We start from the raw sequence: 26,666 nt of genomic DNA on the forward strand, positions 1-26,666 counted from the left end.
CTTTGAGGTGTAAAAATTTTTTGAGAATTTTGAAAAAACATAATCTGCAGGTTATGAAAACTATAACTTTAAAAAAGTAAATTGTTTGCCCTTAGAAAAGATGGTTCCAAAGAAACACTCCCGTACTCAAGACGATGAGTTCACAAGGACTCCCATTCAGTACACGTCCCCTTAAGAAAAATGGCAACCTTTTGATTTCTCTGCCCTCTTTCAAGATGGCTTCCCCGAGGATCGTGGGCCTTGGACCGGAGCCTCTTCCGGCCTTGGCAGGGGGCGGGGTTCATTGAGCAAAGCCCTGCGTGCAGGCGCCCGCGACAGAGACGCGCTTCAGGGCGCAGGCGCACGGAGGGGTGGGGGAGGAGGGAAAGCGGCGAGTAAGATGGAAGATGAGGAGGTCGCTGAAAGCTGGGAGGAGGCGGCAGACAGCGGGGTAAGGAGGAGCCGCCGCCCCGGGGCTGGGCCGGGCGGGACGTGGCGTGAGGGAAGCCTCCGGGGAGCGGGTCTGGGGATGGTTCTCCCCAAGGAAGTGCCCCACACGCCGGGCCAGGGATGAAGGAGAGGCCCCTGGCCCCCGAGCGCCGCGAAGGCCTCTTAAAGGGGCCGCGTTCCATTTCTCCCTCCACCGCGGCCCGGTGCGCCTCCTGCCCCCGCTGCCCCCGGGCCGACGTGCGCGCCACTGGGGCGCCCCATCCGCCGCCCGGGGCCTCTCTGCCGGGCGCCCGCCGGCCCGCCCCGGGCTCCTACGGTCCGTCCTCTCCCCGTCGGACCCCCCCACCCCGCGCCCAGAGCACCATTTTAAAGTTCATGTGCTCTGATGGGGAGCGACGCACCGTGTGGGGAGGGGTGCGCGCTCCGGGGCGGCAGGCGGGGCCCCGGAGAAGAGCGGGAGGAAACGGAGTCATTTCTGGACCCTCGACTCTGCCGAAGTGCCCGCTGCTTTGTGCCGTCCGCCACGGTGGGCGAGTCAGGGCTTTTTTCCTCTTTCAGTTTTACTCGGAGCGCCCGGGGCAGGCCGGGGTCCCGGGGACCGCGGCAGAACCGCCGAAAGCCCCGGCGGCAGCCCCTCTCCCGTGGGCGCGAGCCCCGGGAGGACCTGGAAGAGTGGCCGCCGGGCGTGGGGGCGCGCTGCGCGAGGCAGCCGCTGTCCCGGCGGGGAGCGGAGATGGACCGTTCGGCTCTTTGCTTTGGGGGCTTTTGTTTGCCTCCACAAGCTGTGCGAAGATAGTTTATCCCAAGCTGGAGCAGCCAGTTCGACTTGGTTCGTGTTTAATTTGGCGTTTTCAGAGTGTGTGAGTCCGTGGTGACCCTGGTGAAGGTGTGGAGGTCTTTTGGGGCTCGCGTGTTGGTGTCTGTTCATCCCCCTGGAGCTCTGTGTATCGGGAATAGGGAGGGCGTGGAGAGCCGAGTGTGGCTCAGTCGCTCTGTTGTCCGACTCTTGCGACCCCAGGCTCCTCTGTCCATGTGATTCTCCAGGCAAGAACACTGGAGTGGATTGCCATTTCCTTCTGCAGAGGATCTTCCCGACCCAGGGATCGAACCCGGGTCTCCTGTGTTGCAGGCAGATTCTTTACCGACTGAGCTAGGAGGGAAGTCGGGGTAGAACGACAGCAGCTGGGTTCCCCCTCCCCCCAAGCTTTGAGGGTGCTTGTCAGCCCTTGAGGAGGCCGAGAAACGGACCTCTCCCTTAGCATTCCCTTAATGTTGAATCTTTGGCCTTGAAGTTTTTCCCAGTGGTGGTTCAGCGTCTCTCAGGGTGTTTGTTTCTCACTTAGCATAATTGAGGATTTGAAGAATTAACTCGTTCAGAAGGTATTGAGTACAATTGTTAGACCATCTTTCTTGAATTTTGACTTGAGTAAGGAGAGCAATGGAAAGATTTTTATGAGGAGCAGCAGGTGTCAGCCGGCCGGATATTCGTTCAACAAGCAGTTTGGAGTGTCTGCTCTGTGCTAGACGGCGTGCTCAGCAGCGAGTTTGTGCCAGAGAATTCACAATCTCCGGTAGAGGCGTTTACTGCCTACGAATGTGAGTGAATCATTCAGAACCCCTCCTGCTGCTCCCTCCGAAACAGTTTGGCCTACAATTTGAATGTGACTCAAATGATAAGTTTCTTGAGAATCTTGTCCTTTCTTTGTTTTTCCTCACCTGTTTCAAAGGTACATGAGTTTCTCATGTTAAAGAAGAAAACGAACAAAAAATGAATGTTGGGTCCAGAAATTGAGTATTGCTTTAGTCTTTGAGAAGCAGCAGAGGGCTTAGAGATAAGCTAGCCCACTCGCAATTCTGTAGCTGAACAGACCCCAGAGATGTCAGATCTAACTTAGATCTTTCAGGTGCTCATCCAGGATTCTTTGTACTAAACCTTTCTTAAGTGCCAGGTACAGAAATGGAGCCCAGCCTTGTCACACTGACATCATGAGCAGTACTGCCAAAATGCGAGTTCCTTTATATAGCTTTTATGTAACTGAAATGCCCTGTAGAGGTATTATCCTCTGTAGGATGGTAAGTAAGGAAACTGAGATTTAGGGAAACCTATCTGGTTCAGGGTCACACAGATAGTAATCCCGAAGCTGGGATGTGACCTGTCTGACTCCGAATCTGGATTCTTTCTCTCGAATTCTGCTGCCTCCCACCTGGAGATCTATGGACTGTTTGGGAGTTGGGCGTTGACTTTTATTTTTAATATGTTTGCTTTGGACTTATACTTGAAGGCTCCCTTGAATCTGATTCCCTTTGCGAATTTGATTTAGAGTCTTGTAAATGCACTTTTGAAGGCGGGGATGAGACGTGATGTCTGTATCATAGGGAAACTGACTATACAGTGTTTCTCAGATGTAGCCAGCTGAGTGTGTAAAAGTCTTAGCTTCAGGTTACCCTGTCTGTCAACTGCGATATGGTAATGAGAGTTAAATTACACACACACACACCTCCCCTTGCCAAAATAAAAAAATGGACGGCGAGGCTAGCAAATGGGGGTTGACTCATTCTAAACGTGAGCATTTAAACTTTATGTAATCTAGAGTTCTAATCCTTGAAAGTAGAGGCTTTTGGTGATTCCTCCTCTCCGACACCACAAAGATTTTGCCATCCTGCTAGAATTTCTTCCTTGTTTGTCAGGACATCTGAGGTCATTGTTTCCGGTTTATTTTCAGAACACTCAGTATCAAGTTCTGTTGTGTCCTTTGGGGGAAGACTGCCTGAGAAACCTCTCAAATATTTTGTAAATAGACTGCTTTTTGCTTTTAGTTAGTATAGTGAACACTTACCTGATATAAAATTGTCCCTTTACCTATTCTCCCAAGGAGTTACAGCCTCAAAAGAGAGAAAAGACAATTTAAAAAATATGACTTATAATCCGTCAGGGAAGTGATTCTTTAAAAATATACTGCCTTTGGAAGAAATGAAAATGTAGAATTGAGTTAATGTTGATTCAGACTCTAAGTTGTGTCCTTATCTTAAGCACATTTCGAGGACAAATAGTGCAGTTTGTAATCTTCATATTTCCCCCCAAACCAGGTTAACAGTTTGCTCAATATGAAAAGAGCTCATGTTCCCAGGCTGCAGCAAAGTAGGGTGTTTGCAACAGAATTAGGACTTGATTGCAAGGAAGTGGGAGACAAGTCTCAGATCCACACCAACTGGTTTTTTTAGATAGGAGGATTTTTTGTTTTGTTTTGGCAGTGCCTCATGGCTTGTGGGGTCTTGGTTCCCCAAGCAGGGATTGAACCCCAGCCCTCCATGGTGAGAGCGCAGAGTCCCAGTCCCTGGACTGCCAGGGAATCCCCTAGTTAGGAGTTTCTAAAGGGGAAAGAGAGGGGAAGCTGGCGGTTAATCATTCTGTTCTGATATTTCTTAATCATCATTCCGGGAGCCAGGCCGTCTCTGCCTCCTACCCAGTGGTCTGTGACCTGGTGGTCCGGGTGTGGAACCTGCAAAGGTCATCTCGTTCTGAAAATAACAGGCTTGTGCATCAGTGATGTTATCAGAGGTTACATTTTTAAGACATTACATTCTTAAGACATCTGGTACTGATCAATTATTACTGTGCAAGCATGGGATAGAAGTTAGAGAAAGAAAAGGGAGAAGGGAAAAAGTTTAAAAATGAAAACATTTCTAAAAGCTAGTTAATGGACGCGGGTTCAGATTTCTGACCGTTTGACTGAAGGTTTATATTCACTTGTTTAGACACTCCAAAAAGATACAGTCTACCCCATCTTATTGGCAATGAGCTAACCCAGTCCTAGGGGAAGGATGACGGTACATCAGTGGAATTGAACTGGTAGTTAGTATCGAGCTTTGGCAACCTTTCTCATTTCATTGCCTCTCAGAAGTTGCCTTTTATTCTCTTTTGTAAGGGCAAGTCATGTAGCTAATTGGAAGAAAGTGTATCTTAAGTTCAAGGATAGTGGTCTTCTGGACTAGGAATTTATATTTACTTTCTACTCTCATTGAGCCAGTCATCTGAACATTAGCCCTTTGGGGATATCGTGTGGTATGTGAGTCTTGGTAAGGTGTCAGTGAGCGTGGAATGCTTGCTGTGTTCCAGGTCCCAGGCACAGTCCAGTGAGGAGACGAGGAGGCAGCACTTTCTGTGGAGGAGGTATAGACGGGGTCCTGGGGCTGGGATCAGAGACAGTCTTGTAGGGAAGCTGATGCCCAAAGTAAGATTCCAAGGCCCAGTTGAATTAAGCACTGGTAAGTCTGGGAGGACAGGTAGAGTGGGACCAGTGCACTCAGGCAAGGAGGCAGTGAGAGAAGAATGCAGCATTAGCAGAGCTACGGGATTTTCTTCTGGCTGGAGGGCGGGGCATTGGCGGGGCAGACGGGAAAGAGCTGAGGCCTGAGAGGTATGCGGGGGACGATCTGGAAGAGCCTCTTGGTGCACGGCTCTGGAGAGCTTGGACTTTGTCCCGAAAGCAAAGCAGAGTGTTGGAGGCTGTCTCTTTTTAGGAGGGGTGAGTTTGCACTTGCTCTGACTGGCGTGTGCTTTCTCTAGTTGCGCGTGCGGCGGGTCTTTCTGGTTACGGAGCGAGGGCCTCTCCGGTTCTGGAATGCAGCTCAGTGGCGCTGTGCGCTGGCTTCTCTGGTTGCGCTGTGTGGGCTTAGTTGTCTGCAGCGTGTGGGATCTTAGTGCCCTGACCAGGGACCGAACCCAGGTCCCCGGCACTGGAAGGTGTCTTCTTCAACACTGGGCCACCAGGAAAGTCCCCATAGTCAGGTTTTAATTTAAAAGATGAGAACTTTGATTTGCTTAGCTTTCTTTAGAGAAGAGACCATTCTCCCTGAAGCAAGACTGCCTGCCTCACTTCGGGGTCTTCAGTGGTGCCTGAAATTGCTGTCATCGTAGAGGGTGTACACTGGGTGTGGATGGGGGCAAATACTAGTTATTGGGGGGCTACCTGGTGCCGGTTTCCTTCTGTCTGTGTTACAGTAAAGAAGGCATTTAAGATCTGCGGTATCAGAGAGCAAAGATCCAGGTGTGCCATGACAAATCCAGGTGTGCCGTGGCCAAGGAGCCGGTGCTGCGCTGTTTCTGGTCCTTACGGAAAGACTGAGCTCGCGGGACTCATGTCTTCAGAGGGGGCTTTCTATAAAGCGGTTGGCTGGTTGAGACGTGATTGTGCTGAGCAGTCTGTGCCTGGGACTCTGGAAAAAAGATGTTTCACTGTGGTTTCGGAGAAAAATAATGAGCTTTTCACTCCTAACTGCTCAGCACTCTTCCTTGGGGCTGCACAGGGGTCTTGTTCCCAGCGTGCTCTGGGTGTACAAGAGAGCTGCCATGGTTGCTGTGGATTGGAATTTGGAAAGTTGCTTTTCCTTCTGCAACAGGACCTGTGTGTCTTTCCAGAGCTTTGGTAAAATCCGTCCAGAGAAGAGGCACTGCTGTCTGGATCTGGTGGCCCCGGTCTGCTTGGAGCCAGCCCTCTTTCCCGCTGTCCCCTCTGTGCCGCAGTGGCCCCACGGTTCGTGTCCGTTAAGGCCGTATCCGGTGGCTGCCTTCACAAGCGGAGCGGGTTCTTTCCTGCACATTTTCCACGGACACAGAAATTGTTTTCCTGTCACAAGAGCTGCAGACTTGTTGGTTTCCTAGGAGATGAAGTTTAGCTACTTATATCTGTGGCCAAAATACAGAATGAAATTGGTTTTTCCTAAGTGGTTACTATAGAGATTGCTCTTCCCAAGTGGTTTCCAAACTCTGCTCGCCTCCACCAAGCATCCTTCTCCTTACCACGCAGCTCAGCTCTATGCAGGATAAAGATTAAAGCCAGCAGCCACAGAAGTTAGCAACAAATCCTAACGGTGGTCTCTGTGTTCATAAAGAATCTTATCCCTGAGGGTAAGGCATTTAAAACTGTCCCTCACAGTAAGTCACCCTCTCCCCCACACCCAAAACTCTTTCCCTTACAAAATGAACACAGGAAACAGTCTTTCCTTTCTAAAAGGAATAGTAAACATTGTTAAAATGCAGTTAAAATGGCATTCTTCAGGGATGTGATCCTTAGATGAGACTCTGCAGGACAGTTATGACTAGAGTCTGGAAAGGTCAGGACTGGCGTTACTCTTCATAGACCTTGAGAGCCACATGTCCAGCCCCTGTGCTCTGGCCTTCTTGGATTATAAAAGCATCTCTGACCCTCCAGCCGTCCGTTCTGTTCCTGCTGCTGAGTTGCATGTCTCACTGGTGAATGAACAGAGCCTGTAAACCTGTGAACTCCCACATCCACTGGCCAGTCCTGGCAGGGCTCCTTAGGCAGCCTCCTGAGGGCGCGTCACGGGGCAGGCGGAGTGCACCTCGCGTGCCCTCCGTCTCCGTGACCCAGTGGCGTGTGTGGGGCAGGAGCTCCCACGGGCGGTCCCAGCGAGGCTGCTGGCACCCTGCGCCTGTGCGTCAGGGTCTTTCTAGACTGTTTGTTTACTCTTGCTTCTTGGCAGAGAGTTAACAAGTTCAGTGCCCTAAGGTGTGTAGTTGCTGGTTCCCTCGCAGTTGTGTGTTTCCTTTGCCTGGGATTGACCTCGTTCCTCTGTAGCCTGGATGATGAGCTGGTGCATTTTGTGTATCCGAGAAACTTGAACTCAGTGCTCAAGAGCCAGAAAGACAGTGCTGCTGTTAGCTGTAATGCTAAGAACAGTGACTGTGAGATGCTGGTTGAAATCTTTTTTTCTTTTTTCTTTTTTTGAGCTGTGCTTCAATGCTTGTGGGTTCCCCGACCAGGGATTGAACCCAGGCCCTCAACAGTGAAAGTGTCAAGTCCTAACCACTAGACCACCAGGGAGTGCCTTGAAATCTTGATTATAAGTGGGAAATAACTTTTTAACACCTGGCCAAGCGGAAAGAGAGAATGTGAATAACGTGCTCAGACCTCTTGGGGAAATGGAACAGCTCTGCTCTCGGGCTCCTGTATCTGTAGTTCCCCACTGACGACCTCTGGTAACCTGTAACCTGTGGACTGCTTGGGGACGCGCGTTGCATTCTGACTGTTGGATCTGCACGCCTTTCCCTGGCCTTGCTTGCTCCCCACGGCCCCACCCTGGCGCCCACCTGCTCCGTTGTGCTTCCTGCCCTGCTGCCTGTGATCCTGACTAACCTGTGGTGAGGGTACCTTTGGGTGTTTGAATCAAACCTGGTGTGGGGGAGCGATAGAGACTTTGCTCCATCCCCCGAAGTCTGTAGGTCTGGTATTTCCTTTGGGAGAGAAGCCTTGCTGTCTTCATTATAAAAAGGAGCAAGAAAGGATAGGTTGCCCTGGGCAGTCAGTGACCCGCTTTCTGCATCCGTGGCAGGACGGAAATCAGGAGGTAGGCTAAGGGTTCAAGTGCCAGGTGTGATTTGGGGACAAGTCACTACTTACAGAGTGAACAGTTTATCGATAATCTAACGGAAAATGTTGTTCTAGCCAACCTGAAGACTGTAGTCAGCCTCAGCTCTGAGAGCAGTTTCAGAGAGGTGGGGGCAGGTGCCGTGTGGTGTGCTGAGGGCTGTGTGTGGTCCGGGCACACAGCTCCGTCGGTCCTGCTGCTCTCGAGGGACGGGTGTCTTAGTTAGGCCTTCAGTGCTTTTCTCAAGTGTGGGGCGATGCGAGAGGCTGGCTCGGTGAACATTTCTCCTGAAAATAGGTAGCTGCCTGAGGACCGGTCCTGCCCGCGTCCCCAGAGCACAGGGCCTTGCCCTGACCTCCGCCCTGCCTTCTTCCCGAGGGCGTGGAGACCTGGCTGCGGTGCCTAGCGGCGGTGCTTGTAGATCAGGGTGGGGGGCAACATTCTTTACTGAACAGCCCCTTTTGCTTTCGGTCTTCGTTTCAGCCAAGCTGTGGGAGGCATTTTATGAGCAGTTTGCCCGGAGTGCTGGGAATGCCCATCTCCAGGTCAGGTGGCGATTTTGTTGATAGGCCATTTAATGTGCTACTGGACTCAGCCCTGTTAAACACCTCTGGCCTGCCTGACTTACTAGGCTGTTATGGTCCAGGAAATGGTTCCTCTAGCTGCTGCTTCCTGTAGCCAGGGTTAGACTATCACAGCCGTTACTCTTGCGGAACCATATCTGTGGCCAGTTGTTTCAAGTGACCTCGTCATCATTAATTGTACTGAAGGGTCAGTCACGCATTTGGTAGTTTAAAAAATGATAATCTTATGAAATAGGTACAATGCAGGTAACAAGGTCGTGAGTAAGTATTTCAGCTGAGAACTTCCATCAGGTGTGGCCCAGTTATCTCCCCAAGTTGTCTGACCTGTTTGTTCTGCACCAGCCCCTGGGTTTAAGGGAATCAGTGTATTGGCATAATACGTAAAGTTCTCCAGAGATGTCTGTACCTACCGGGGCGAGTGGTGGTCACTCTGACCCCTTCCACGATCGACAGAGGAGTATTGTCTTCTGAGGAGTCGCGTGCCTGATGCCAGGGGGAAACAGGGGTGTCCGTGGTTGAGCAGGCACGCCTGCCACTGAGGTCTGGTTCGTGCATATGCAGGTGGCGGTGCACGCTGGAGGGGAGCAGGGAGACCCCACGGACAGGGGAAGCTTCTGTTTAAATTTTTATCGTGCCTTAAAATTTTTGTTTCATCACTACCTTTCAGTGTTGTTTTCTTCATGTGTAAAAATAGATTAATAAAATCTACCTTGCCTAGTGATAAGAGTTAAATAAAGTTATCCAGGAGTAAAAAGATCATTCTGGGTGCTCCGAGCAGAACAAAGTGTAGGGGCAAGAATGGACGCACAGAGAATAATCAGGACACTGCTGGTAATTGAGACTAGGATGGTCTCAGCAGCAGAAGCATTGAGAGAATTCAGCATACATTTTGAAAATAGAACCAACGAGGTCTGCTGATGTGGGTGTGAAGAGGCCTCAGAGGCGAGTCCAAAGTCTGGCCTGAGCCCTGGAAGACTGGACTTGCTGAAATGCGGTGGGAGGAGCAGGTTTGCGTGACGGGGTGAAATCAGGAGTTGGTTTTGGATACAGTAGGCTGAGGTACCTTTCGAAATCCAAGTGGGACTGTGTATGTGGATGATTTTACAGCTCTGGGACTAGATGAGGCCACTTAATAAGCCAGCCTTGACACAGAAGGGGCAAATTCCCCAACCTCAAGGGATCGGGAGAGGAAGAGGAACCTATCTTGTTATAGAAGAAATCAGATTCGAAGCGTGAGAGGGAACCACCGGGAGCGCAGTGTCTGGGAGGCTGAGTAAAGAAAACGGTGTATCCATTCTACTGATAAAAGCTTACTTCAGCTTTAAAAATGCCGCAGGGAAGGAGCACTGAGTGGCGCTGAGCGGTGCTGAGGTGAGCAAGGTTTGGGACTCACCAGTAAGCTCAGCTGCAGTGCAGGGCAGTTTGGGAGGGACAGTAGAGCGCAGAGAGCTGAATTGAAGCAAGGTGGGGAGTGTTGCCCAGAGCAGGGCCCGAGCCAGACCCTGGGCGCTGAGTGTGTGCTCGCTGCTTCACGCTGACACAGATAGGACCCAGCTGAGTGGGTTGCATACCCCTGAACACCATGCCTCCTGGGTCCTTCAGGCACTCAGTCACCAGCTGCTGACAGACGAAATGGACAGGAGGGAGACTTGTCATTCTAAGGTCAGGTCTAAAGCAGTGTTACCCAGCAGAAGTATCCTGCAGGCCACATAGGTAATGCAAAGTTTTCTAGAAGCCATATTTGGAAAGTATAAAGAAACACATGAAATTAGTATTTTTAATTCAATATATACAAAGTAGTATCAAATCAACATATAAACAATATTGAAAATACATTAATGAGCTGTGTTACACTTTTTTTTTAACTGAGACTGGGAAGTCAGCTGTTTAGAGCACCTCTCGGTTTGGACCAGCCACGTGTCAAGCGTGTCCCAGCCGCGTACGGCAGCACCCCTGCGCACAGAGTGGCCCAGCTGGATCTGATGCAGAGGAGAGCGTGCCCAAAGGGTTCCCCCTTTCTGGTCAGGCGCGCAGGGATCCAGAAAGCTCTGTGAAACTGGGGAAAGAAAGCAGGAAGTGGTTTTCCCTTCCAAGCAAATAGAAATTGTTTGGTGTTGGCTGCCTGCCGCCTGGAGCCCTTTGCGCTTCCTGCTGCCCCTGACTTCTTCCAGTCCATCTCTTGCTGGCCCCAGGAGTTACAGCTAGTGTTCCGCCGTAGCTTCTTGAGTAGCATTGATACCAGCTAATAAGAACCTTGCTGGCCGCAGCTGAAGTAATCTCAGATGACTTTCTAAACCTAGTCTAAGGTTAGAGAGATGGGTCCGTTATCAGCTGCCTCTCGAGAGTTGAGCGCCTCTGTTTAAGAAGTGTCTTTCTTCGGGGCCCTTTCTTTCTCTCCCTCTGTTCTCACCGGCACTCTCTCTCGCCTGCGTCTCTCCCCTTTAAGTCTCTGCCGCTCGCCTGAGCTTCACCTCTGTCCTGACAGTGTTTGTGCACCCAGGGCACCCGTGGTTGATCTGCCTCTGCCTGGCGCGGCTCCCCGTCAGCAGGGACTGCCTTACTCATCTCAGTCTCCAGCTGCTAGCTCATCTCCTGCCTGGCAGGTTTTAGGTTTTCCGTAAATGCTTGTCTCCAGCTTTTTTTTTTTTAAGTCACAGTGAAGCAAAAGGAAAATGGCCTTGAGCTACACCAACAAAGCGCAGATTTCCTTAGGGAGGGCGCTTTAGCGCTGCATCCTGTGCCCGACAGTGACGCACGTGATTAGAGTGCAGCGTCTTTCCTTGTGTGGGGGTAACAGGAGGGCGCAATGCCTGCTGGGAAATGGAACCTTCAAACAGACCACCCGAGTCTGTGTTAAAGAGGCACCTGACGGCTTCACTGCGCTGCAAAGCTCTTCTTTGTCTCTCAACTTCTGCATTCTGCCTTTTGCTCTTTCTGATTTACCCAATCGTGTTTGCTCAGGAGTTATTGTTATTGAACCTGACAGGGATCCTGAAGCATCGCTGTAAAATCAGACCTGGGGGAGGTGACTGTGGGTGCCCTCCTTCCTGGAGTGAACCGGGGGGTGGGGCAAGCAGAGGCATTGGAGACAGCCAGCCCCCCTGGGGCAAGACCTTGTCACCACCATGCCAGTGATGTGGAGGAAAAAGGCAGGGATGAAGCGCCATTACTAAAGTTGATATGAAGGTTGTTTGGAAAAGGTTTTGTGAATTGCATATCTGGACTTGAAATAGCCAGGGATGTGCTTTAAAAGTTAGGGAGACCTTTTTATCTGGCTTTAGACCAGATTTTGCTGGTTCCACCCATGAAACCACATAATCCTAAAGGAAATCAACCCTGAATATTCACTGGAAGGACTGATGCTGAAGCTCCAATCCTTTGGCCACCTGATGCAAAGAGCTGACTCACTGGGAAAGACCCTGATGCTGGGAAAGATTGAAGGCAGGAGAAGGGGACAACAGAGGAGGAGATGGTTGGATGGCATCACCAACTCAATGGACGTGAGTTTGAGCAAAGTCTGGGATACAGTGAAGGACAGAGAAGCTGGTGTGTTGCAGTTCATGACGTCGGATACAACTTAGCGACTGAGCAACTACCCGCGAGTTATTTTTGTTTTACTCCTAAATGCAACCGAGGCCCTCGAGAGAGGAGCCAGGCTCCCCCGGTGTGTGGTGTGGAGACACAGGGGCTGCTGGGGAGACTGCCCCCAGGAGGCGCTGGCAGAGGTGGTCTGCGCGCCGGCACCTAGAGAGGCTGGGCCCGGCGTGGACCCTGCCGGCTGCAGTGCGAGTCCAGGGATCAGAGCTCATTGGAAGGTGGGCTCACGATCCACTCCTTGATGGCATTTTCTCCCAACTTTTCATCACGACCGGTCAGGCTCTGTTTCTCGGAGGAACTCTGTCTCTTTAGATCCCCCCAGGGTCTACTTGCAGGTATGTGGTTCCCTATTTGGAGAGCTGGACTACGTGAGCCTGTGGGGCATAGCAGTTCACAGGGAGCCCAAGATTGGTCATTCCGCCTTGAATTTGAGAGGAGAGTCAGAAGATACCAACTTCTGAAATGGCAACCGACAGAGAGACTTTGTGCTCAAAAAGCCCCTTACATCGTAACTATGCTGATGAAAAGACGGTGCTTCCTGAGCAGGGCCAGGGCCTCTTAGGCCTCCATTTGGTAACGAGATTCTTGCAAGTTGTGTCGGCCGCCTGGTGAGCAGAGGGCCTGGGTTTGGCTTGGCCATCCCTAGGTGAAGTGGTGAAGTCTGTTTTTGCCACGTACGGTTGTATCGATACCGTCCTTCCTGCACTCTGCACCAAGGCCGGAGGAGTCTGCCTCTCTCGTCTGCCTCTGTCCTTCCTTCTCCCCTCCTCGCCGTGTGCATCTGTGTGTTACGGAGCGGGGCTCTCCCCGCCGTCTGTCTGCGCGCACACACGTGCTGGGCCTCCGTTCCGTTGGGAGGTTCTGGCTGGGTCACGGTTGAGACTGTTCACGGCGTCTCCTTCCACTCCTGTGCGTCCACCCCCAGCTTTCTGCTGGAGGTTCACACGAGCACATCCTTCGCAAGATTAAGGGCCTCAGCAGCCAGTGGCGCTGTGCGTCTTTCTCGGGTGTGTTGAACTTGCAGACCCTGACGTCTCACTGCACCCGTCCGTGGCGGTGACCCCCCTTCTGTCTCTCCTAAGGACCAGTCTGTCCAGGAGCAGCTTGCTGCCCACGGTGGCTCCTCGTGGCCCCCCAGCCCTAGGCTGCTCGCTCCCTGGTTTGCTTGTTCCTGCAGACCAGGCAGCGTGGCTGCTCTTGTGGAGGTGCAGCTCAACGGGTGAAGCGCTACCTGTGCTCGCTAACAGCAGACCTCGCGTGGGACTTTGACCCAGAGAGAGGAGACGCAGCATCATCTTCTGGAGTCTGTTCAGTGCTGCTTAAGAAAAAACAGAGCTCTTCGGAAGGAGAAGCTGCCCGTGATCGCTTATGCCCTCACACTTGCCTTGTGCCCCAGTGAGCCTTCCTCTCTCGGAGTCGAGTTCCAGTGCTGAGCTTATGGGTTTCTTTCACCAGCCATTGAGATTGGACCTCTCACACACGAGTCTTGACCTTAGGCCAGGCCTGTGTGCATCCCTGTGGAAGAGGAAGGTGCCCTTAGCTGGCTGGATGCCTTGTTGGGGCCCACACCAGGCGCTTCCTCAGGCCTTATGAAGCCGATGGAATCCCTTCGGCTATTGCCTCTCTGGAGGAGACCAGCGTTCTCCTTGTAGTGTGCCCTGTAGGAAAGTTTCCACTGGGTCCAGCTCCTCAGAGCCCGGGCCGGAGAGTGGATTGATTGCATGGGCCTGTCCAGGGAGAGAATGGACTGACTCATGACCCCTGGACAGACTCCAGTGGGAGATGCGGGGCCTCCTCCAGCTGCTGGCAGAGCACCCGCCCCCTGCAGACGGCCCTGGGTGCGCTGGGGTGCAGCAGGCCAGCCGAGGCGGCTGGGACCGCTTTCCACCAGGGCTGTCGGCGTCAGAACCCGTCCTCCCCACTGCCAGCGGAGTTCCTCCTCAGCCCGGTAAACTGTCCTGCCCGAGGCCATGGGGATTCATGTGTGTATTAGTTACTGGGGTGCGGGGGCAGAGTAGGAGCCAGAGGGTGGAAGGAAGCGGGGCTCGGTGTCTGCTGGCTTTCCCAGGGGGTTGAGCAGTGTGGGGGGCGGCAGCACGGGGTGGGCCTCCAGCGGCCTTAGTTCTGGGGCTGCACTGGGACTGTGGGGCAGCTCTGTAACCTCTCTGAGCACCTTCCCCTCATCTGACGGAGAAAGAGAAAGCCGCTCTGGCTCACACAGGGTAGGTGTGACCGGAAAGGGAGTGTTAGGGAAGGTGCATTGACAGCCTTGAGGCACTGCCGTCTGTTCCCTCTTGAAGGGCTTTCCTCCACCAGGCTCATTTGCTGGGCCTGGGCAGCGTCTCCGTCTTCCCACGGGCCCTGGAGAAAGAAGGGAGCCACGCCCTCCTGAAAGGGAAGCCTTGCACGGGCGCCCTCAGATTCAGTCACCGCCATGTGGATTTCCCATAGTGCTTTTAAAAACCTGCTAACCCATTATTAGGTCCATTTGCCTCGTATTTGGTCCTCAGAGCAATGTACAGGCAAGAGTCCCTGGAATGAAGTTTAAACATGCAGAGCTTTCTCATCACTCTGAAGCAGCGGAGTCAGCCTCCTGGGCGCGGCTGCCTGTCTGCGGGGATGAGTTCTCCCTGGCCCCTCGGAGCCCCTCCCCTTGCCACTGTGCTCCCTTCAGAGGGAGTGTGGGTGCTTGCCCGCCTCTAGAGGCATTTGATCTGACCCATTTGAAGACATCTAAATCCCGTGGATGTAAAACCTTACATTTATGATGGAGGAACTTGAATAGGAAGTCTCATTTTCAGATTGTAGCAAAATGACACAAACTTTAAAACTGCAAGTTAGTTGTGAAAAGCCCTTAAAAGTTGGTGGGCATTAGTCTAACATGACGGAGAAGGTGATGGCACCCAACTCCAGTACTCTTGCCTGGAAAATCCCATGGGCAGAGGAGCCTGGTAGGCTGCAGTCCATGGGGTTGCTAAGAGTCGGACCTGACTGAGTGACTTCACTTTCACTTTTCACTTTAATGCATTGGAGAAGGCAGTGGCACCCCACTCCAGTGTTCTTGCCTGGAGAATCCCAGGGACGGTGGAGCCTGGTGGGCTGCCGTCTCTGGGGTCGCACAGAGTGGACACGACTGAAGCGACTTAGCAGCAGCAGCAAATGTAGTTTGAGTCTTTCATAAAAATAAAACATGTTAAACACACCTCAGCATCAGTCATATCAGTGTCAGATTCCGTTTAGATTCAGCTTCATGTCATTAGGCGAGCTTCATATTGCTTACAGGAAACAAAAATAAGGAATGGAGGGAAGTAAAAGAGGGGAAAAAGCACATTCCAGGTGATACCAACCAAAAGAAAAACGGAATCGCTTTATTGATGTGAAATAATAGATTTTAAGATAGAGATTGTCACTTACAATGGTAAGCTTTAATGTACTAAAAGGAATAATTATTGATTATTTTAGTCTATATTTCAAACAAATCAGTAAGATTGTAGAAGATTTGAACAATACAGCTAACCAGCTTGAACTGTAGCCATCAACTATATTTCAGGACATAATTTGTGAAAACCAGCTCTGGGCTCTGAAGTTTTTGAAGAAAATATTTCAAAAACTGTTCACTAAGGCCATCGTTGTTAACATTTTGCAAGTACTAGAGTCCTTTGAAAACCCACCCATCTCACTCGGCCAGGGCTCCTCAGCCTCGTCACTGCTGCCCTTTGGGGCTGGATGGTCTCTGCTGCGAGGCTGCCCTGCGCACTGGAGGGTTTCAGTGGGTCCTGGTGGCCGTTTCAGCCCACTGGATGCCAGCACACCTCCCGTCCAGTAATGACACCTGAAAAACGTCTCCAGAGGTGGCCATATGTACCAAAGTCACCCCAGGTTGAGAACCAGTACGTAATTTTGCATATGATTGCGCCCCTCTCCAGTAGCTAGATGGTCTTGCCCTCCCTGAACACGGTTGAATGGGACCTGTTTTAAGAACACACAGGGGACAGCTGAGGAGCTCGGAGCCTGGGCTGTGCTCGCGCCGCTTCCCTGTCCCGCATGTGCAGACTCACACGCCAGGCTCTGGAGGCAGCCTGTGGTTCCTGCTGCTGAGGCTTGGAGGACTCCGACTCCATCCTGCTGTGCAGAGGGTCGGCTTCTCTTCTGTTCTGGGCCTCTTGCTAGCTGCTAGTCTCAGAGTTCTAGTCCATACAAGTGAAAAAAAAATGATTGTAAAATATGTGATCCACGGCTCATGAAGGGAGAGCGTGCATCTGAGGAGCAGGTGATGACCGGTGTGGGAGCAGAGGAGACTTCATAGAGGAGAGGCAGCCGCTCAAGCTGTGTTTTGCAGGATACCTGGGAGTTTCCAAGGGGGCCGAGCCTGGAGGCAGGCGGACCACACACCGGGCTGCGGCACAGGCCAGCTTGGTTTTGCTGTGGTTGGTGTGACAGGAACAGGAGCTGAAGGCATGCGTGCGGGAGGCTTGCGTAGGGCTTGGACCCGACCGGCGAGCAGTTGAAGCGTCTTCAGTGGGGACGTGAGCCAGGCTGGCTCATGTTTGCAGAGTTGATGTGAATGGCTCTTTGAAGGACAGGTTGGCGACCAGGAGACTGGTTGGAGGCCGTGTAGAGACCCCAGTTGAAGGATGAGGTCTAGAACTCTCACCGCAGCCTCAGGCATGCAGGGGGACAAACCTGCAAGGAGTCAGGGCCCCACGTCCCAGAGGCTCGTGAAGGGAGGGCTGCACCCAAGACTTTAAGGACACACTGTCGTCCCTGGTCACAGAGGACGCTGCCCCTAGCTCTGAAAATAAAGACGTAAGTTTTTATTTGAGAGAGATTTTTTTCCACTTTTTATATACATTTTTTTCCTCTAGGAAATAGACAGACGGTTGGAAAAAAAACTGAAGATCACACAAAAGGAGAGGTAAGGCTGCTGTCTGGTCTGAGGGCTCACGCTCTCTGCTGTGAGCGCTGGGCAGTCAGTGGCGTCTCCAGCTGGCCGTTAGGTGTGGCAGGTCAGGCTCGTGGGCAGCGAGCGCTTCCTTTAGGGTCAGACACGGCGGCTGTGGGAGTGAGGCTGGAGTGGTCACCTGCGTGCTGCGTTAGCGGGCCCCTGTGAGGCGGTCTGCAGAGAGGGGGTGGTGCCAGGGCTGGGTGGGCACGGAGGCTGACTGAGGTGTGGGCACGCTGTCTCCTGGACGCCACTTTCCTTCTCTGTGACACAAGGGGGTCGGGCAAGAGAGTCCCCTGGACCCTGCACGACTGGCATCACGAGGGGATCGGGAAGAAAAGGTTCTCGAAGTTCTTCAAGACCTTTAAGGATCGCTTTTCCCCACTCAGGCAGCAGAGGCAGTGGGTTTGCAGAGCAGGTACAGGTTGAATGGCGTGGTCTGTGTTGGCCCTGCTGACCTGACCTGTCAGCGTCCCGCGGGGAGGAGGAGAGGGCCTCTGCGGGCTTGCCTAGTTTTCCCCGGGGGCCGGGGGGGCCCTGCCCGCCGCTGGCTTCCCGGCTCCCCGTCTGTCTGCGCGCCTGGTCACAGCGCCCTGGCCCCCCAGACCCGCTCCAGGCCCCGGGGCGGCAGCCCCCACCCCGGTCCCGACCCCTCCTGAGAACAGGGCCCTGAAAGCAGGCCCCTGGGGCTGTTCGGTTCTGAGGAGGAGCTAGGTGACCACTCGGGGAGGGTCTTCGTGGCCCTGCCCGCCTGGACCCTCGCTCCCCACTGTCCCTGCTGTCCGCCCCGCCCTGTGTGCACACGCCCGCCGTGCGCCCCCAGCCGTGGGCGGTGCTTTTCCTTGGAGCGCTGCCAGGCGCCTTCTGCATCGTCCTGACCGCAGCCCCGCCGCATCCAGCAGACGGAGAGCCCTGCTGCGGGGGCGGGAGGGGCTCAGCTCGGGAGCCCTTCCGAAGGGGCCGCCAGCGTCCAGGAGGCCCAGGCCCCTCAGCAGAAGGCCGGGCTGTGTGGCCAGTCCCGCCTAGATGCCGGTCAGGGCGGCGGGCCCGGCCCCCTGGAACCCGGGTCTGAGGGCATGTTGGGACCTCGACTGGGAGGGAATGCTTTGCCGACCCCCAAGCTAAGGGGCTCCCACCTACCAGCCTGTTACATTCTGGTCTGCGTAGGGAAGCTGGGGTTTCTAACCGAGGCCGATGGATTCTGGACAAGAGATGTTTTGCCACCGGGGCCACACTGTGGTGGTTGTGACTGTGCTGAACACGAGGAGAGAAGTCTCCGAGTGAGCTGGTGTTCCCGCCCCCCTCGCCCGCGGTTCGGTCTGGGGAGCAGACCTGGGGCTGTGTGAGCTTAATAGGCAAGCTTGCTCTTTGGCGAAACCCTTCTTGAGTGAGAATTTCAGCGTCTGGTCAGAGGCCAGAGACTAATGGATAGGCTTGGGAGCGGGAATGGTGAAGCGGGGCCCGGCTGGGGCCTCCTCACCGCAGACAGGACTTCTGAGGCTGTGTTTGCTCTTCGTCAGCAGGAAATCCAAATCTCCTCCCAAAGTGCCCATTGTGATTCAGGACGATAGCCTTCCCGCGGGGCCCCCTCCACAGATCCGCATCCTCAAGAGGCCCACCAGCAACGGTGTGGTCAGCGGCCCCAACTCCGCCAGCAGGCCGGCCCTCCCGGTCAAGTCCCTGGCGCAGCGGGAGGCGGAGTACGCGGAGGCCCGGAAGCGGATCCTGGGCAGCGCCAGCCCCGAGGAGGAGCAGGAGAAGCCCATCCTCGACCGGTGAGTGTGGCCTTCGCGCCCCCGGGGGAGGAGCGCGGCCTGCGGGGCGGGGCTTCGCGCTGCGCGGGTTCCAGTCACATTGGCCGGCTCTGAGCGCACCTCTGCCGCTTCCTTCTGCTTAGCTTAGACCTACCTAACCCTCTGTGTCCTCACCGCCTCATCCGAGAAACGGGATGATGATCGCCTGCCTTATCCATTTATTGTACAATTAAATGGCAAGTGAGTTGTGGATGTTATCTTCTGGGTCTCATATGGCCCGCTCTGATGTTTTTGTGAATTTTCTCAATTCTTTTTTTTAATCATGGCCTTTTTGCCTCTGCAGCTCTAGAGGTTGCATTATGTAAGTTTGTCACCTCCCGGTAAAGCAGTGTTTGTTAAAACATCCTCTTTCTAACTACGAGAAGCCTCTTTGGGAGGGAGGGGGTATTCTGAGGCTTGGAATAATCTGTACCGTGCCTTCATTATTTTGATGGACTCCCGTTATCTGTCCTCTAAGCCCTCATTTGGCAAAGGAGTAGAAGTCCATTCTCTTTCAGTTCTTCACAGTCCTACGAGTCAGCCATGAGCCCTGTGATTTGGAGAGGAGTGGTGGGGCGGCGCGGGGTCACCGCTGAGCCTCGGTCAGAGGTCTTAGCCTCAGCCCGGCCTCTGGGGAGCCTGGCCCCCGAAGGTCTGCGGGACACGTGCTCTCCATGGTCACTGTCACTGCCCCTGGACAACAGGGGCCCTGGGGCACTGCCCCCGCCTCTTCTAGAGTGCTGCGGGCGCTAGCGAGCAGGGGCCGGCCGCCCCACCTGCCCTCTGGGGCTTCCCAGCGTGGAGGTGTGCCGGGTGTGCTCAAGAGAGAAGCAGGCTCACGGGGCCAGAGTCGGCCGGGAGCCACTGGCCTCCACCCCAGATGCAGGAGTTGACTTTAAGATCTGGGGGCCTCTCCTTTGCCCTTTCTCAGGCCTCCCTCTGGTCTTCTTCCTTCAGGCCAACCCGGATCTCCCAGCCAGAAGACAGCCGGCAGCCCAACAATGTGATCAGACAGCCTCTGGGTCCTGATGGGTCCCAAGGCTTCAAACAGCGCAGATAAACGCGGGCTGCCGAGGATGCCGCCGCCCGCTGCAGGCCGCACTGCCGGGGCAGACCGCTGGACTTGAGCAGAGGGAGCGACCGACTGACTTGCACTGTGATCCCCTTTGCTCCGCCCACTGTGACCTTGACCCCCATGCACTGTGACCTCCCTTCCCCCTCTTCCCACTGCGATTGGCATGTCTGCAAGGGCTGTCCCCAGTCAATGGAAAGGGAAAGGGTGGGGGTTAGAGGAGGGTTGGGGCCCCCCCCAGGGACTCAGAGTAGAGAGTCAGGCAGTGCCCCTTGGCTACTTGGGGTGAAGCCAGTGCCAGCAATAAGTTTATCATGCTCGTTAATTTGGGATATCAAAACGCAGATGAGAACTCCTGTCCACCACCCTCAAGTGCGTGTCTTCATCACTTAAAAGCAAGTTCCATGGGAAAATATCCTTTTTTTTTTTTTCTTTCCTTCCTATTTTTGTTTATACAAATATTTGATTTGCAAAAAAAAAAAGTGCATGGGAGAGGTTTTAGCAGTTTAATGAATTTTTAATTGAGAAAGGGTAGTTTGGTAGTCTACTTAAAAGTGTTTCTGGGAAATTCACTAGAAACATTAACCAATAGGACTTTGGTGAGCTTAGCTTCTGTGTTCCTACTGCTGCCCAGCCGGGGCCGGGCTCTGCAGCCCCCAGGACAGAGGAGCAGCCATGCCTGTACCTCCCTCCCCCGGCTACGGCCCAGGGCCTCTGCGCCCTGCCTGCAGACTGGGCTAGCTCTGTAGGCTCAGAGAGCCTGGGGAGGGTGCCAGCCCCTCACCTCTAGTATTTTGGGAGATGGAGACGGTGAACAGACGTCCCCTTCCAAAACCCCTCAGGGTGGCTCCCTGCCAGCCAGGCTGGCTGCTTCTGGAAGGCGGCGGGGGTGAGGCCGCGGCTCCCGGCGTTAGGAGAAGGGCTGCGAAACTTGCTCAGTGTTTCGCTGTCAGCACAAGGGAAGCCCGGAGACAGTCTGACTCCAGGATGCTGAGCCTCCTGCTGAGTGCGGGCAGAACGTAGGTGGACTTTGCTGTCGCGCAAGACTTAGAACTAACTCTCACGTGTCTGTGGGGCGCCATCGCTGTCGATGGCGTCAGCGTGGTAACTGTACCCAGGACACTTCCCTTGTGAAATCACTACCTTAGGAGCAAACCATTCTGAGTGCGTTTGGGGAAAACAAGCTGTGCATTGCAGAGGTTGGTAATGACAGACTGGTTCCCCCTGTGCCTAGGCTACCCTCCACCCCTTTTTTCCAGAGCAAGGGCCTGGAATGAAGGCAGTTTTCCCTCTGTCCTTAAAGGCTGGAGACTGGCTTTGGCTCTTTGAGGTGGAAGAGGCTTAGCAGGCTCCACCCAGAGCAGCTGTGTGCGTACCATCTGGCTCCTCTCAGGCTCTCTGATCTCTCTCGTTGCACTGCACCTTGCGTCCCTCAGCCAGCCAGACGGCCTGCCTGCTCGGCAGATGAGTGTTGGAGCGGGTGCTGTGGCGTCTGTGGTTGGGGCAGCTTGCACTGGCCACGGTGGCGGGCCAGGTCTCCAGGCTTGCTCCCGCCTTTGGTTCACCTGCCCTCACCTCACCCCGTGGGGATGTCACCAGGGCCCAGCAAGCCTTGGCCGGTTGCGTCTGCCCCTTAGGAGTGGAGGTCAGCTGTCAGCCGAGTCAGCAGCTAGTCCACAGCACAGGCTTACCTCTGAGTGAAGCCCGGAAACGGTGCATGCGCAGAGCTGGACGCAGCTTCAGTGAGAGCCTGCGGGGTGCTGAGGGCCGCCACAGGCTGTTCTGCGGGGTGGGCAGGAGGGAGCTGCTGTCTCCACGGCCCCGCAGCCCTGACCAGGTTTCCGCGTCCGAGTCGGACAGCGTCCATCCCTCACATGACAGTGGTGTCTGGCCCAAGATGAGACTGTCCTTTTCAGCTGGAGAAGGTACAGGGGTCGGCAGGTGGGGAGGCCAGAGGTGCTGAGGGCCCTGCCGTTGGGACCAGCTGCCCTCGCTCCCCTCTCCTGGCGGGGGCCCAGGAGGCCGGCTGACGGGTGTCTGGATCGAGGAGGTTGTGGGGACTGCCGCTCCCGCCTCCCTCCGGCCAAAGATGGGCTCTGCCCGCTGCGTGCCTGCCTCCACCCACCAGCAGTCTACCCTGGCTCCCCAGACGGAGAGGTGACGGGCAAAACTTTGAAAAGAAATGAAATAGGAAACTCTTGTGTTGGGGGGAGGTGGGCGGGGAGATGGGAGAACGGTTTGGATTTTGTGTGTGTGTTTGTGGGGTTTTTTTTTTTTTTTTTAGCTGTCTGTAACTTTCCTTAAGTGCTTTTTTTTTTTTTAAGTAAGCTGCAGGCTTTGGCTTGGAAAACCCCAGGGAGGGTGAAGGGGGCAGAAACCTGAGGCTGCTGCCCCTTTCTGCCTCCGTGGTTCTGTCCCCTTCCCCAGCTCCTCCCTGACCCCCGAGCCAGGCCTCAGACCTCCCAGCTAACCGCTTCCCATGAGCCACTACTCTGACGTCAGCCTATAACCAAAGGAGCTGGGGGTCTGGGCCTGGTGACCCGCCCTTCTCCGCCCACTCAGTCAGGGTGCTCCCCACCTGCAGGCAGGAGGCAACACCCGATCTGCTCCCCTCAGCCCTTCCAGGGCCCCCGCCCCGCCCTGCCCAGCCCCGCCATCCCCTGCTCGCCCCGCCTGGGGACGCTCTGCTCAGGGACGGGCCGGCAGGGCTACCCCAGCCTCCCCGGTAGGCAGAGACTCTGGAAGCCTCCGGGGTCCTGTCTTCGGCCATGTGGCCCCCGGGCGTCTGAACGGGGAGGGTCTGGGAGGGAGCCTGTCCCCTGCCGTCCTGCTCTGCTGGTCCAGCGGGCATGCCCACCCCACCCGCACCGCGGGCTCCTGAGTCGGCAGATGAGGCATTTTATAAATTGTATTTTAAATACATGTTTTAAACTTGTCAAAGCCTTGTCCTCGTTTCAGTCTCTGATCTTCTCAGCTTTCGCTGTGGCTGCGTGTTTCACTGCTGGGGGCGCTCTGGGGACAGGACTGGGGTGGCCGAGGACCCACGCCCATCGACTCCCAGGGAAGGAGACCCCTGGGTCTCAGCCCCCGAGGGCCTCCCCACACCCGCCCCCAGCCACCTTGCCATGGGGTCTGCCTGTGTGAGAGGCCAGGGTCTGTCCCAGGCACGTCCCTTACGTTCACCATTCCCTTCAGCAAGGGGGAAGAGTTCCTGCCCTTGTGGGGCTCCTAGTCTGAGGCCTGGAGACAGTCATCTGAGGACAGTCCCATTCTGTGCTTAGAGAGTGCACAGAAGGTCAAGACTTGCACCCAGGCCGCCTCTAGCAGGACACCTGGCCCTCGGCAGGCTTTCGGGGCGAGTCTGCCTTCAGGCCTCTGGAGCCTGAGGGAGCCTGAGGCCCTGTGCTCTGACAGCCGGGTGGCACCGAGGCACAGAGGCTGAGGTTCTTGTTTATTGGCTTACCAGGCCGCAAAAGGAAAATCCAGCAGCAGTCCCTGCCCGATGACCCGTCTGTCCGCAGGCAGAGTCAGGACTTCACAGGGTCAGTGGGTTCGAGCCGGCACAGAACTGAGACGGCCGGGTTCCCTGGGGGAGAGGCGGGAGAGCAGGGCGAGAGGGAGTGGCCACCCTCTGCCCCGGTTCATCCCAGCAGGCCTGGGGAGGACCGCTGCAGGCAAAGCTCACATCCACCTGGCTGCCGAGCCGGTTTCCTACTCCAAAAGCAGAATCAGACTCAAAGAACTTGAGAGTTAAACCCTGTGCTTGAGAAGGGCAGGTGGTGCCAGGGAGTCCTGGGCACCGAAAGGCAGAAGTACTCTGACTCTGGAACAATCTGCCCAGCCCACAGGCTGTCAGAGACTAGTTTCTTCCCTCTTCTGTCCTTTCCCCTCTCGTCCCTGGAACAGCAGTGTCTGCATCCACCTCCTGGAACGCTGGATGCCCCTTGGATTAGGCCCCGGCCCTCTGACACAGCGGCAGATGGGCCTGCGCCGGGGCCTGCCGTGCCCTCGGGGTACCCACCTGCCTGCCTGAGAGCCAGTGTGCAGGAGGATGCTGTGGATGTCGGGGCCCAGGCCGGTGGAGGGGCACTGCTCCAGCTCATAGTGGCCACCCTGCTTCCGGCGGACCGTCTTCTTGTCCAGCCGCGGGCAGAGTGGGATGCAAGGCACCTGGGCGTACGGGCTCTGCAGATTGGCAGCTGGCAGTGGTAGAAGAGGCAGGAGAGGGGTGTTTCAGAGCACGCTCAGCCTTGGGAGCCAGGCTGACCCCTGGGAGAACCCGGCTCTGCCACAACAAGCTGGGTGGGTTTGGGCCACTCACTGGATCTCCCTGAACTGCTACAGAAGCTGGAGATGATTGTGCGTCCACCTCAGAGCTCATGAGGATTTAAGGGAGCGCAGGGTAAGGGCTAATAGCAGCTTAGAAAGGAGCACGTCTAGACACCTGGAAGGCTCCTCGTCCACCCACTTGGCACGCAGCAGGAGTCTGGCCTGCGTATAAACTCCCCTTTCTGACACATGCGAGCTGAGGGGCCTTACACAAGTTGCTTAAACTTTTAATTTTCTCAGTGTAAATGCGTGGGGTATTAATAAACACATGATTATGATGACTGAATTCTAGCACATCTGCAAAGGGCTTATCACAGTGAGTGACCCCAAGAGTGCTCAAGAAATGATGAGCTGGGATTGCTCAGCCCCTCTGCCCTCCCAATCCAGGCTCTTGAGACCAGCTGTGCTCCCTGGGCTCAGGCTCAGGGTAAAGAGTGCGGGGGCTGGGCTGGAGCGAGTGGTCGTCAGCACACAGCTAGGCCCAAAGCAGGGAGCTGCGCCTCGGCCCCGGCTGGGGGAGCCACTGGGGGAGCCCGGGGCCCTCACCGTAGTTCTGCTGCTTCAGCCGGCTCAGGACCCTGAGGACTCTGCGTTCGGGGATTTCCAGGGTGTCTGCCTGTGGGGGGCTGTAGGGAAGCTTCTTCCGGGGCCGCAGCCGCCCTGTGGCCGATTCGGTCTCCCGAGCCTTACAGGCGCCTTCCTTCAGCTTCCGCTGGTAATAGCTGGGGAGGCAGCGCCGCCCAGCTCAGCACTGCCGCGTCTCCTTTCCCCTCCTCACTCCCTCTTCCTGAGCCCCTGTTCTGTCTGGCCAGCTCAGGAGCAGGGGCTCAGGAGCTCTGGGTGTTCATCCTGGCTCTGCCATTCACTCCTGTGACTGTAGGCAACTTACTGCCCTGCTCTGAGCCTCAGTCCGCCCGTGTGAAGTGGGGGAACGGTTCTCTCTCCCAGTCACTGGACGTCACCTGACTTCTCAGGTGAGTCGGTCAACATTTTATAGGGTTAAAAGCAAAGACTAACAAGACCCATTAAGCATTCAGCAGACTGGCCCAAGAGCTTGGTAAATGTTACCGTGAGTTCTGTCACGGCTATTTTTACTTAGATGTCCAAATGCTTTGTAAGCCAGCTATGCAGTTAATTCCTGCTCATCTTCCAGATTTCAGCTTAAGGGCCATCTCTTCCAGGAAGCCCTCTCTTCCAGACTAGCTGGGCTCCAGCTTACAGACCCCCTGACAGCCTGTACTTAGGCCATCACAGCCCACTTAATATTCCTAACTCATCACTACTTGCCTTTTCCCCACTAGACTGCAGCCCCACACGTACATTCATTCATTCAAATATGTATCAAGTGCTTGCTGTGTGTGGCCACTCATCTCAGTGCTTGGGGAAGGGCAGCAGTGCTGCTGAGTCACTTCAGTCGTGTCCGACTCCGTGTGACCCCACAGACGGCAGCCACCAGGCTCCCCCGTCCCTGGGATTCTCCAGGCAAGAACACTGGAGTGGGTTGCCATTTCCTCCTCCAATGCAGGAAAGTGAAAAGTGAAAGTGAAGTCGCTCAGTCGTGTCTGACCCTCAGCGACCCCATGGACTGCAGCCTTCCAGGCTCCTCCGTCCATGGGATTTTCAAGGCAAGAGTACTGGAGTGGGGTGCCATTGCCTTCTCCGAAGGGCAGCACAGGAGATGTTTATTTAAGGTCCTTGTGTTGTCTCCCAGCCCCACCTCTTACCAGCCATTGTCACAGAAACCACTTCTCCGTGGGCCTCAACCAGCTTTGCACAGGGACAGCCTGACGGGGTCTCACCTCAGACCGTACCTCCGGCTTCTTGCTGCAGACCTCTCTGACATGTATGCAGCCCAGAAGTGCAGGGGAATTAAACGGCTGTGAGGGGCACCCCTGACAAAGGAGCCCGCTCTGGGGTGTACAGGCTTCTCGCTCTTCCCCTCAGAATTCTGAGCCACCACTGACAGTCTTCCTCAGAAGACCCTGGGGCGGTCGACTCAATAGCACCTCCTCGTATTGACGACGACTCCTCTGTTCACACCCCTTGCCTCAATTCTGCTCCCTGGTATCACTTTCTGAATCAGCTTCCTAGGCCCTTATCTAGTCAAGAGTCAGATCCTGAACAAATAAAAATCATGGTCCTCATGTGAGTAGTGATGGGTGCTTTGAGAGAAAGTAAAAGCTGAGTAAGGGATAGTGATGAACTCCGTTGTTCAGAGTCAGGGAGAGTCTCCAAGGCGGTGACATCTGAGCAGGAGGAGGAGGGAGCAAGCTAAGGGGATGTCAGGAAGAGGCAGGCGGAGGGGACAGCTTGGGAAAGGCCAGGAGGTGGGAAAGAGTTGGTGAGCTCTGGGAACAGGGGGCGAGAGGTGGTGTGTGAGGGGTAAGGGGGTGGAGACGGGCAGCAAGCTGGGAGGTCCAGCCCGCCGGGGACTCCAGGCAGCGGTGAAGGGTGTGCGGGCTGCTCAGAGCAATGGACCGCTCTTAGGGCTTCAGCTGGTGGCTAAGCTGGGCCTCTGCCTGTCCTGACAG

General features: G+C 54.9%; 2 protein-coding genes and 1 non-coding gene across 6 annotated transcripts in view; 1 reads left to right on the forward strand and 2 right to left on the reverse strand.

Moving 5' to 3' along the window:
- Positions 1 to 326: 326 nt before the first annotated feature.
- SZRD1 (SUZ RNA binding domain containing 1) lies at positions 327 to 22,751 on the forward strand. Of its 4 annotated transcripts, none has more exons than XM_070381927.1 (4): positions 327 to 430; positions 16,865 to 16,914; positions 18,462 to 18,716; positions 19,692 to 22,751. In XM_070381927.1, exons 1-4 carry the CDS (start codon positions 380 to 382, stop codon positions 19,792 to 19,794), a joined length of 459 nt encoding a protein of 152 aa, XP_070238028.1. In that variant the 5' UTR covers positions 327 to 379; the 3' UTR covers positions 19,795 to 22,751. The 4 variants fall into 4 exon arrangements, with proteins under 4 accessions (XP_070238028.1, XP_070238034.1, XP_070238015.1 ...); XM_070381933.1 differs by having other exon boundaries at positions 329 to 430; positions 18,465 to 18,716; XM_070381914.1 differs by lacking the exon at positions 327 to 430 and adding an exon at positions 750 to 955.
- On the reverse strand, positions 7,202 to 7,274 carry TRNAE-UUC (transfer RNA glutamic acid (anticodon UUC)). Its single transcript has one exon. It is a non-coding gene; the product is annotated as a tRNA-Glu (tRNA).
- Positions 21,196 to 26,666, reverse strand: part of SPATA21 (spermatogenesis associated 21) — a 29,577-nt gene continuing 24,106 nt past the window's right edge. The window contains exons 6-12 of the mRNA XM_070381648.1: positions 24,682 to 24,857; positions 23,832 to 24,005; positions 23,435 to 23,517; positions 22,519 to 22,591; positions 21,498 to 21,722; positions 21,387 to 21,432; positions 21,196 to 21,298 (exon numbers count right to left, since the gene is read on the reverse strand). Of these exons, the coding sequence (XP_070237749.1) occupies positions 21,196 to 21,298; positions 21,387 to 21,432; positions 21,498 to 21,722; positions 22,519 to 22,591; positions 23,435 to 23,517; positions 23,832 to 24,005; positions 24,682 to 24,857 (880 nt within the window). The remainder of the gene's footprint in view (positions 21,299 to 21,386; positions 21,433 to 21,497; positions 21,723 to 22,518; positions 22,592 to 23,434; positions 23,518 to 23,831; positions 24,006 to 24,681; positions 24,858 to 26,666) is intronic.

The sequence above is a fragment of the Bos mutus genome, chromosome 2 (genome assembly GCF_027580195.1).
Source record: "Bos mutus isolate GX-2022 chromosome 2, NWIPB_WYAK_1.1, whole genome shotgun sequence".
In the NCBI taxonomy this organism is placed as follows: domain Eukaryota; kingdom Metazoa; phylum Chordata; class Mammalia; order Artiodactyla; family Bovidae; genus Bos; species Bos mutus.